At 40.0% G+C, this 12,151-nt stretch overlaps 1 protein-coding gene across 1 annotated transcript in view; it reads left to right on the forward strand.

Annotated features, from left to right (window-relative positions):
* The window catches only part of pgap1 (post-GPI attachment to proteins inositol deacylase 1), a 127,538-nt gene that overhangs the window by 69,094 nt on the left and 46,293 nt on the right, over window positions 1-12,151 (forward strand). Inside the window, exon 19 of the mRNA XM_073046943.1 lies at window positions 3,225-3,263. Coding sequence (XP_072903044.1) covers window positions 3,225-3,263 — 39 coding nt within the window. The remainder of the gene's footprint in view (window positions 1-3,224; window positions 3,264-12,151) is intronic.

Raw genomic sequence — 12,151 nt, forward strand, 5'->3', positions numbered from 1 at the left:
GAAGCTCAGGAAATCTATATGCTGAGACCTCCATTGGTCGGAATTGAATTGAATTTATTTAAATCTTACATCCATCCCACAAGGTGAGGGAGTAAAAATCTTTGCATTATGACTCTGTCACAATGTACAGGCATGTGAATTTATATGTCTAAGGCTTGTAGAAAGAAGCTGTCCTGTAGCCTGTTGGTCCTGGCTTTAATGCTGCGGTACTGTTTGCCGGGTAGAAGCAGCTGAAATAGTTTATGGTCAGGGTGACATGTTCTTTCAGCACCTTCATATCCACAGATGAGCTGAGCTGTCTGTACCACCCTCTGTAGCACCCAGCGATCAAGGTTGGTGCAATTTCCATACCAGGCTGAGATACGGACGGTCAGGATGCCCTCAGTGGTGCCCCTGCAGAAGGTCTTGAGGATCTGGTGGCTCATGCCAAACTTCTTCAGTCACCTGAGGTGGAAGAGATGCTGACCATGGATATTGCGTCCTAGCTGTCTAGATACACAAGCCTGGGCATTATGATACAGTATGGAGAGCAAGCTTCCCATCTCCATGCAACTGATGAGCCCAAAGGAAAGGCAGAGACTGACATAGTTTGGTACCAGCAGCATCGCAGGAGTTGCCAGTCAGCGTGACTGCCTTAGGGACTCTAGCTCCGGATTTTCCCTCTGAGTTTACTCTTGAAGCCTTCCCCTTGAGTGAGTATAGCCACAAGGCAGCAAAGGTTTGAGATCAGAGTTTTCCTTCTCCTAGATGAGCTGCCAACCATGGCGGACGAGCCTCATCTGCCCAGAAAATCTATGTGCACAGGGTGGCAAGTGGGATATTTAAAAAAGAGGTCATTTTGTTGGAAGTGATTGCTATGGAGAACTGGCACAGAAGATGAGGCATGATGCAGACAGACTGTGATCATATTGAATAGCAGGGCAGGATTAAGGGGTCAAATGACCTACACTTTTTTTTCTACCCCTTTTCCATGTGTTTTGAGTTGTTTGTGAAAATCAGAGTCATTCACAAGCATTCAACTTAAACAGAATGTATAACTGCTAAAATCTAGGAGTTGAGAGAGAGAGGGGGAAAGGGTGGGGCAAGACAGTGCTGTCAGTAATGTTGTTACTGCAACCACCTCGTGTTTAAAATAAGGCTGTGCTCAGCTCTGAATCTAGTCAATATGCTTGGAGCTGACCTCCCAGTGGAAGCAGGTGCCATGGATGCTGTTGGTGGAAACAGAATGGTACAGGTCCAGGTGGTTTGTTCAGTTTTACAGGAGCTGGGGTTAATATTGACAGGATGAGGATTACCATTGAACCTGCCATTAAAATTATTTCACAATGAAGACCAAAAATTCTAGATAGATAGGTAGATACTTTGTTGATCTCAAAGGAAATTAACGTCACAGTAGCATTACAGGTGCACAGACTAACAAATATTAGAAGAGAAATAAGAAAGAATAAAAAATAAGTTTCGTCAGTCGAACATGAGGGGGGTTCAACTCTTCCCTGGCTATAGGTTGATTCATTATAGAGTCTAATGGCTGAGGGTAAGAATGACCTCGTATAGCGTTCTTTGGAGCAGCACACTTGTCTTGATCAATTACTGAAAGGTTCCTCTGTTCAGCCAAGGTGGCCTCCAGGGGGTGAGAAACATTGTCCGGAATTGCCAGGATTTTCTGTAGGGTCCTTTGTTCTCCCACAGCCTCCAGTGTGGCCAGTTTGACTCCTATAACAGAGCCAGCCTTTCTAATCAGTTTATTGAGCTTGTTGGCATCACCCTTGTTGGTGCCATTGCCTCAGCACACCACTGCAAAGAAGGTTGTACTGGTGACAACAGACTGGTAGAATATGTGAAGGAGACGCCTGAATACTCCAAAGGACCTCAGTCTCCTCAGGAAGTAGAGGTGACTGGCACTTCTTGTACACAGCCTGTGTGTTGGTGCTCCACTCAAGTCTGTTATCCAGTATTCAGGTTTACTCCTCCCCTCAGTAACTGTCTTCTTAACAGAAATCTACATTGACCAGTTCTATGTCAGATTATAACAACAAAAAGTTGAATTTCCCCATGGGGATGAATAAAGTATCTATCTATCTATCTATCAGTACAGGTCCTCTCTAGGTTACAAATGTGAAATTTATGTATACCCCATACCTAATGAGCAAGTACTTGGGAGACTAGTGGGTGAGTTTGCCAGCTTCTGTGGGGCTGCAGGCATCTTCTGCCATGTCAAAACTCAATTGTGGCAATGCCATTGCATCTCAGAGAAATCTGAATAACCGAGGTAAACACTCTTGTTGAGCTACACATTACGCTTAGTTGGCCTGTATTTTTACTTAATTATATCACTGGGGGGAGTGCATTTCCAACTTGCTAACTGTTTGGGTTATGAACACTTCTCAACAACAGGATTCTATCGCAACCTGGGGAGGATCTGAAAATGTGGCCTGAATAAATGGTTTAAAAATATATGCTCGAAGAAATAAAGCTCAACTCCTATTACATGATAATATTTGTAAAGAAATACACAGCTCATTTAAATGATGATTTTAAAATTCCCGAAGTATTTTTAATATAGGTAATTTTTGTGCTCACACATTAAAAAATTTAGTATATACTTGGTGGCCACTTTATCAGTTACTTCCTGTACCTAATAAAGTGGCTACTGAGTGTCTGTTCATGATCTACTGCTGCTGTAGCCCATCTACTTCAAGGTGCGACATCTGCCTACAGAGGTGTTGTTTTGCATACTGCTTTTGCAACTCATGCTTACTTGAGTTACTGTCACTTTCCTGTCAGCTTGAACTAGTCTGGCCATTCTCTGACCTTTCTCGTTAACAAGGCATTTTTGCCCACTGAACTGCAGCTTACTCCACATCTTTTGCTTTTTGCACCAAGTAAACCTCTGTAAACTCTATAGAGACTTGAGCGTAAAATTCCCAGGAGCTCAGCAGTTTCTGAGCTACTCAAGCCACCCCTTCTGGCACAAACAATCATTCCACAGTCACAGTCCCCATTCTGATGTTTGGTCTGAACACCTGAACCTCTTGACCATGTCTGCATGCTTTTATGTATTGATTTGCCACGTAATGGACTGATTAGATACAGTATTTGCATTAACAAGCAGGTGTACCTAATAACGTGGCCACTGAGTGTATTGTGACAATTCTTTGCATATTTTTAAACTGCTTTATTTGGAATTCTTACATTAGTCTCTCAAAATGCTTGTTCTGTTTTAGATAACTATCAAGACATCTTTCTATGAAGTACTTGGGCAGGTAAGAGTATTATCCTTTAGTTTGCATTTTAAGCCCTTTTTATTGCAATATTGTGAATACCTTTTGCCTGTGTTCATACAACTAACATATTAATTCTGAGAAGTCATTTTGCTGAAATATTCCAGGGGTAAGTCCCCATCCTTTTCCTATTTTGTGCCAAAATATCAATGGTGCTGAATTTGCATCTGAAAATAAATCCACGTGGCAGAGACCGTTGCAATCAGATTTTCAATTGTACTTGCAGTGTGTCAATCTCTTCTCAGAGTAAGCGTATAAGTTAAATTTTTACAGCTGCTGTAGTGGAATTAGAATTTGTCGCTTGTACCAAGATGCAATGAAAAGCATATCTGCATACTCTTCCTTTGGATCAATTCATTGCATTGAGGGAGTGCAAGGTAAAACAATACCAGGGTGCAGAATAAAGTGTAACATCTACAGAGAAAATGTAATGCAGATAGACAAGAAGGTGCAAGATGATAATGAGGTACAGTAGATTGTGGGGTCAGGAGTCCATCTCATCATCGTTGATCTTGTGGTCTTATACCAGTGGGATAGAAGCTGTCCTTGAGCCTGGTGAAATGTGCCTTTGGGTTTTGGTGTCTTCTTTCCCTTGGGGGAGGAGAGAAGAGAGAAGGTCCAAGGTGGAGAGGGGGTCTATACTGAGGCAACGAGAAGTATAAACGGAGTCCAATGCTGACCCGTTTTCACAGCTCTCTGTAGCTTCTTGCTTTGAAATGGTGTAATTTCTTGAATTGTCAAGAATTTTTGTCTTGTCTCTTAAAATTAATTTATTTCCTGCCTCAGTACTTGTAAAATATTAGTTCCTTATATTAAATGATAAAAATTGAAAACTACTGTCCTTTTTATTTTTATGATAGAGAATTAAAGAAGGGATTTAATTTTGACACCCTAGGACTCTAACCACGGAGAGGGGCTTTTCTATAATGTAATAGAAGTCTCATAAAAGCTAACCTGGTCTGTACCATCAGGAGTAAAATAAAATTTCTCTCGTCCTCCTCTTCCTCACACTATCATTCTTCACACTTACACTTGTATCCATTTCGACTTCGTTCCTCTGCTAAGTGCTGACACTTCAGATTTTTTTAATGACTGAGATGCCTGGACTACTGTCACTCAAAAGATTTTCATCTTTAGATGTTCTTGAATATGTTTTCCATGGAAATTGTGCCTTCTGTCTTTTTAATTAAAATGTATCATACCTCAGCAGTCTAGCTCTAAAATGCATACTGTAAAACTCCCCCCATCCCCACCCACCTGCTTTTTATGCAGTTACAAAATATTTACAGCATGTAGAGGTTGTGCTGCAGCTCTGTAGAGCCCATAACCTTGTGTTCCTGGGTCATTCTATGTACGACGGTTTCAGAAGAATATAGCTATCTTGGAGGGAGTGGAGTGTAGACTTGTAAACATGACCTGGACTACTGAGGTTAAAAGGCAATGCAACATTACTCAAAATAGAGACCTGTCTACAATACATTTTAAAAGATTAAGATGATTTATTTATTGGAGGTTTTTGGCATGTCCTTTTATAATTCTGATTGGGTTGGATGAAGGCCATTTGCCTCATTGGGTCTATACTAACTCTCAAAGTAACCCATCACCCAGCCTACTTTCATATAACCTATCCTCTCTCCCAGTTCCTTTAAGACCCCTCTGATTCATCCACCAGCATTTACACAAGATGTATATGAACAACCAACAACCCTTGGAAAGTGACAGGGAACCTGGTGGAAAATCACCCGGACAAAGGGCGATTGAGCAAACTCAACATATAAACATGGAAAACCTACAGCACAATACAGACCCTTCGGCCCACAAAGTTGTGCCGAACATGTCCCTACCTCAGAAATTACTTGGCTTACCTATAGCCCTCTATTTTACTAAGCTCCATGTACCTATCTAAAAGTCTCTTAAAAGACCCTATCGTATCCGCCTCCATCACCATTGCTGGCAGCCCATTCCACGCACTCACCACTCTCTGAGTAAAAAACTTAACCTTGACATCTTTGTACATACTCCCCAGCAGCTTAAACCTGTGTCCTCTTGTGGCAACCATTTCAGCCCTGGGAAAAAGCCTCTGACTATCCACATGATCAATGCCTCTCATCATCTTATACACCTCTATCAGGTCACCTCTCATCCTCCATCACTCCAAGGAGAAAAGGCCAAATTCACTCAATCTATTCTCATAAGGCACACTCCCCAGTCCAGGCAACATCCTTGTAAATCTCTGCACCCTTCCACATCCTTCCTGTAGTGAGGTGACCAGAACTGAGCACAGAACTCCAAGTGGAGTCTGATCAGGGGGTCCTGTATAACTGCAACATTACCTCTCGGCTCCTAAATTCAATCCTACGATTGATGAAGGCCAATGCACTGTATACCTTCTTAACCACAAGAGTCAATCTGCACAGCAGCTTTGAGTGTCCTATGGACTCGGACCCCAAGATCCCTCTGATCCTCCACACTGTCAAGAGTCTTACCATTAATACTATATTCTGCTATTGAACTTGGCTGTATCCATATCCAGCATTTAAGGACCACAAGAATATCTATTTGGGGAAGTATCATGGCAAAATCCTTACTTTTGGGCCCATTTCTCCCAATGAAACTGCTTGCAAGCAACTGCACTCTCTATTTTTACCCATAGAGTCTTCTACTAGTGAGCGAATTCAGGTGCCTGCACGTCTTCCGATTCATCTCAGAAGGTCTTGGCTTCAAGCCAACACCTGAATTTAAGCATTTAATCTGCTTTTATGAAGGAGGTGCCATGTAAAAAGTAAAATTGGATAGGTATATGGACAGGAAAGGAATGGAGGGTTATGGGCTGAGTGCGGGCCAGTGGGACTAGGTGAGAGTAAACGTTCGGCACGGACTAGAAGGGCCGAGATGGCCTGTTTTCATGCTGTAATTGTTAGATGGTTATATGGTTTCCGGATATATCGTCATTTGGGTGGTATATCCATGACATTCATGGGTATAAAGGATGCCACCATGATGATAGAAGTGTGAAAGGAATCTTTTTGCCAATCTTTATCTCTCAGCCAAATTCAGTTGAGTCCATGTTGTGCTTTGCAAAATGGCAGAACAGATCCTGCTCGGGTGAAATTTGCTTTGTAATAATGAGAATACTTATGAGGGGCGATTGATAAGCTCGTGGCTTAAGGTAGAAGGAGATGAGTTATACAACTCTCATTACAGGCACATGCATTTCATCTCTTTGAGTGATTATGCAGAAAGTTTGAAGTTAATAACTCATCTCCTTCTACCTTAGGCCACGAACGTTTGGTGGGACTATGTTGAAAAATAAATTGACTCTAAATTGACTCCTTCTTCCTTAGGCCACAAACGCATCAATCGCCCCTCGTAAGTGGTATTTAATTAACTGAAATAAATTGTTATATCCTGATGGGGTAAAAAGTATCTTTTTTAATATATCACACAATTTTCCTCCTCTAACACCTAATTTCTTTCTGGAAGAACCTGGGCAAAAAGTTATTTTGCCGCCCATCCGCTTGAAGGTCGGATGTGTTGCGTGTTCAGAGACACTCTTTTGCACTCCACTGTTGTAACACATGGTTATTTGAGTTCCTGTTGCCTTCCTGTCAGCTGAACTAATCTGGCCATTCTCCTCGGGCTTCTCCCATTAACGAGGCATTTTCACCCAGAGAGCTGCTGCTCACTGGACGTTTTTTGTTTCCTGCACCATTCTCTGTAAATTCTAGAGACTGTTGCACATGAAAATCCCAGCAGATCAGCAGTTTCTGAGGTACAGGTGTCTTCCCCCCCCCCCCCTTACAAAGGTAGAGCGTTCCTACAAAACCTTTCTTAAGCCAAAATGGCGTAAAGTGAAGGACCATTAATTTATATGGGAAAAATTTTCTTAAAAGCAAAAATCCTCCTTATAATGCGAAAACAGGTTACTAATGTAGGTCTTTTGTAAAAGCGAAATGACGTAAAGCGAACATTCGTAAAGCGGGGGACACCTGTATTCCAACCACCCCGTCTGGCACCAACAATCATTGCATGGTTTAAAGTCACTTAGATCATATTTCTTCCCTGTTCTGATGTTTGGTCTGAACAAAAACTGAACTTCTTGACCATGTCCGTGTGCTTTTGTGCATTGAGTTGCTGCCAGATGATTGATTAGATATTTGCATTAATGAGCAGGTGTACCTAATAAAGTGGTCACTGAGAGTATATACTCTTAATAAGTTATAAATGCTGATGGTATTTACTTTGGTCTGTACATAGACAAGATGATTGTAAACAGAATCTAAGTGTGTGCTTCAAATCATGATATCTTGGTGAAAAGTGGTTGCATTTAATTGTAGTCTTCAGTATCAGACCTATCACTGCTTATAGTTCCACCTAAGTGTTATTACTCTGTTTACATTGCTTTTGTCTTATAAGACTGAAATTCTGGTTATGCAGCCTGGGTTGAGATCACTGCCTGTGTTTAAACAAATCTGAACATTTATTCTTCGATAATTGAAATGTTCGTTAAGTTTCCAGGGGAAGACTTTTCAAACTTACAATCTTGAAATTCATTCACTTCATGTGGGATTTATTTCCTATTATTATTATTTTGAATGAGTGAGTGTGTTTTAAGTGAACATGACTGTGCCCTACAGTCACCCAGTGTAGAGAAGTTGTAAACTTCATCAACCTCTGAATGAACAGTTTCTTTTCCTTATTTCGGTCCTTGCTCTGGACATGTACCTCTGGATGCTAGGCTTCTCAGCTGGAGGAAATATCTTCCCTTTTTCTAGCCTTGAAGAATTCTCTACATTTAATGAGATTGCCTGTCAAATGAGGCTCACCAAGATGGAAGTCATGGTTGGCATGGATGAGTTGGGCTGAAGGCCTGTTTCTGTGTTGTATAACTCGAATGGGGAGTACCATCACATCTCAAAAGGACTTCAGCAGTTCAATAGCACTTCTCGAGGGCAAGTTGTTCATTTGTTATGTGCTATGTCATATGAAGGCAATCATGGTTTTTCTATGACCATGATTGTTCTTGGCAAATTTTTCTACAGAAGTGGTTTTCCACAGTGCAGTATCTTTACAAGATGGGTGACCCCAACCATTATCAATACTCTTTAGAGATCTTCTGCTTGGCGTCAGTGGTCTCATAACCAGTACTTGGAATATGCACCAGTTGCTCATACAACCATCCACCACCTACTCTTATGGCTTCAGGTGACCCTGATTGTGAGCCTAAGCAGGTGCTACACCTTCCCCAATGCAAGCTAGCAGAGCAAAGGGGCGCCTTACACCTCCTTTGGTAGAGGCATATCTCCACTTTATCACCAAAGGGCAATTAGAAATGGTTAATAAACACTGGCTAGCAATGCCTAGATCTCAAAATGAACATTCAAAAAAATTGAACCTTATTCTGATGTATTTTCAATGGAAAGCAGCATTTTGGCCTCGTTTTTATTTGGATGCTTTTTTATTTGTTTCTTTAAGCACCTCGGTAGGAGTTTTGGCAATATTCCAAACAACATTAAAGATTTGGGGCCAAATGATGCAAGCTGTAAATAATGTATTTTGCAGATACAGTTATATTTACAGATATAGGTGTAGCATGGTGGCAACAATTGGATTTGAGAGCTGGAAACAAAAATCGGTCTGTTTTTATTCAAGGCTGAATTGTTTTAAGCTAAAACACTTTTGAACTGGAGTTAGTTGCATTTATTAATACCATAAAATATTATTAGCAGTATGTTGGTATATTCTAGATCAAAGAATAAGTTGTTATTAAGCTTGTGAGTTCATTGACTTGGTGCACTTTGTGGTAGCTCTTTTTTTGTATTTGTTGTTTAGGATATCTGAACATGAAAGCAACAGCGCTGTCAACACCATCGTCAAATCACTCTCGCACAAATGAATGCTTAGGTTCAACTTCACAAACTTTAGCTTAATTTCTCTGTTTAAAGGAAGAGGAAAAGTAAAAATAATTTCTCTATTTACTGGATCATGGCTTTTGAATATTTTAGAGGATAGAATGGTGAAATGTAATTTAGTGGAAGTTATTTCAATGCAATGGTGATTAATTAGTCCCTGTTTAAATTGTGGGCGTGTGTTGGAGTCCAGAGTTTCTCGATTGACTGGTTTCTTTTGTTAACCTATTACGTTATGCTAATGATTTTAAAAGGTATTTGTCAACTTTAGTACACACAGTAACTAAGAAGACTGCAACTAGTTAAGTGTTGATGCCTGAAGGTGGATTAACGACTGCGACTTTGAAGTATGGAAAGTCCGCCTATCCTAGTGAATGAGTGATTAGACTTGTGAACAAGATGGCTTTGGCTGCAGGGGTACACATGTTCTCTGAGGAAAACCTAAAGAAGCACACAATGATGATTTCAGAACAGGACTATAAACACAGAGAAAACGTGCTATCAAGGGAAAAAAGTTGCAGATATCTTACACCATTGAAGTTGCTGGAAATAGAGAAGTGGAGACTTGCTGTAAAAGCAGAAAACAAAGTGCCGCTAGTAAGAACAAAATACAAGCTGGCAAGAGAGATGATTCCGCAAGAGGCCTCAGTGTTTCACATCTATCCTTTGCGTGCATGGTCAGTTGAAAGGAATCCGAATAGCATGTTCCAATGTACAAGAAGTGCTGGTTTAACTAAAGAAAACTGTAAGCAATTTAAAACTTGTTTAAGTGCCTCGAGGTTGCCACAACAGCTACCAAAGATACCATTCTCATTTCTGAGGAAGAGATGTGCAAGTTCTTCTTCTATTAGCCAAACCACTTTCGAAAATCGCTTTTACAAAATTGGCACATGCAGCTCTTTCCTTAAACTTTAAACTTCCATCAAAAGCTGATCAATATTTGTCTGAAGTATTCAGACAGAAGAACACTTCAATCTGCTTTTCCAAAGAGATGGTAACTGAGTTTTGAGAAATTCTTGGATATGAGTATGTACCGTGACCGAAATAATTCAGAATTCATTTTCCAAGATCCCTTGAGGACATTATTTTGAACAATACAGAATGACATTATCTGATGTTTATTTTCATGTATTTGTGACATTTACAATGTATGGAGTTGAAAACCGCAATATCACTCTTGTGAGGCAGTTTTACTTCTCTGAGGGCAGATGGATTCTTATTACCTACAGTTTTTGAAGACAGTTGGATGTTCAAATAATATTAGCCAAACAATCCTGTTCAGCAGAGACTTGCTGATGTTTTTGTGATATTTTTCCTGTCTTTTGATTTACTACTTATTTTATCAACCAAGTTCAGTATTGCTTTTTTTTTTGATTTATTCTCTAGGAATGCAGCAACCTAGCAGGAAACAAAAAAATAAGCTGTAGCAAAAACATCTTCATTCAGTGGCTTGTCAAAGTGATTCAGTGAATCACATTTAGCTTCAGAAAGAACAATAGTTTAACTTGTTGTTTTAACTTTAACTTTTATTGGTTGGAACTTGGTGAGTTTTGAATATACAGTTAATTGCCATTGCATATGCCCTTTTAATTTGATTATTGATAACGTTGCAAAACACTGGATGAACTTAGCAAGTCAAGCAGCATCTATGGAAAGGAATAAACTGTTGAGGTTTCGGGCCCAAAAAGTCAACTTTTATTTCTTTCCCATTGATGCTACCTGACCTGCTGAGTTCCTCCAGCGTCTTGCATGTGATACTTTGGATTTCCAGCATCTGCAGAATCTCTTGTGTTATTGATAACTTTTCTCCATTTCCATGACATTTTCAATTTTGTAGAAATAGTATTATATAGTTTCATTCTTTTATGGTTAGTATAGCTAGAAGAACCATATGCCTGTAGAGATGGTGTTCATTATTAAGGGTTGTAATAATCTATAGGTCAGTTGTGGAGAGCGCCCTCTTCTTTGTGGTGGCGTGTTGGGGAGGCAGCATTAAGAAGAGGGACGCCTCACGTCTTAATAAGCTGGTAAGGAAGGCGGGCTCTGTCGTGGGCAAAGTACTGGAGAGTATAACATCGGTAGCTGAGCGAAGGGCGCTGAGTAGGCTACGGTCAATTATGGAAAACCCTGAACATCCTCTACATAGCACCATCCAGAGACAGAAAAGCAGTTTCAGCGAAAGGTTGCTATCAATGCAATGCTCCTCAGACAGGATGAAGAGGTCAATACTCCCCAATGCCATTAGGCTTTACAATTCAACCGCCAGGAGTAAGATATGTTAAAGTGCCGGGGTTGATTGTATTTAATGTATCTAAGTAAACTACTTAAGAACTTTTTAAAAGCTATTATTAATGCTTTTTGAGAGAGTGATTTAGATACATATATTTTTACAGAGTAATTTATGTAATTAGTTTTGCTAAAACAAGTGTATGGGACATTGGAAAAAATGTTGAATTTCCCCTTGGGGATGAATAAAGTATCTATCTATCTATCTATCTAATCTTTATGTTGGGAATAGAGCATTATCACAGAAAAACAATTCAAGCCTTCTTGCTAGATGCTAAAGAACTGCTTGTTTGAAAGATGTAGATTTTGATTGGCTATGGCCACCAAAGTGATTCTATTAAAGATGTTTTTTTTGCTCAGTATTACTGCTTCCTTTGTATTCCCGTTGAATACTTGCAGCCATTCACACATCCTATCCTAGCAACTACATGTGGGCTTAAGTAAGGGAAAATATCCCACTGAAATTTCTCCTGAAATTTGATTGTGTTAGGGCAAATTTTAAATATGTATACTGCTTCTGCCTAGCATTTAATAGAAGTGCATGTAGCCAGCATAGTAGTTTGATTAGTGGAGGAGCAGGACAAGTCACACATTGTATGTTAGATCTCTTCTTATTTAATACTGATGTTGGTATGTACATTTATTGCAGAGATGTAAAAAGAAACAAAAAATCTT

Source organism: Hemitrygon akajei, chromosome 5 (genome assembly GCF_048418815.1).
Source record: "Hemitrygon akajei chromosome 5, sHemAka1.3, whole genome shotgun sequence".
NCBI classification, from domain to species: Eukaryota; Metazoa; Chordata; class Chondrichthyes; order Myliobatiformes; family Dasyatidae; genus Hemitrygon; species Hemitrygon akajei.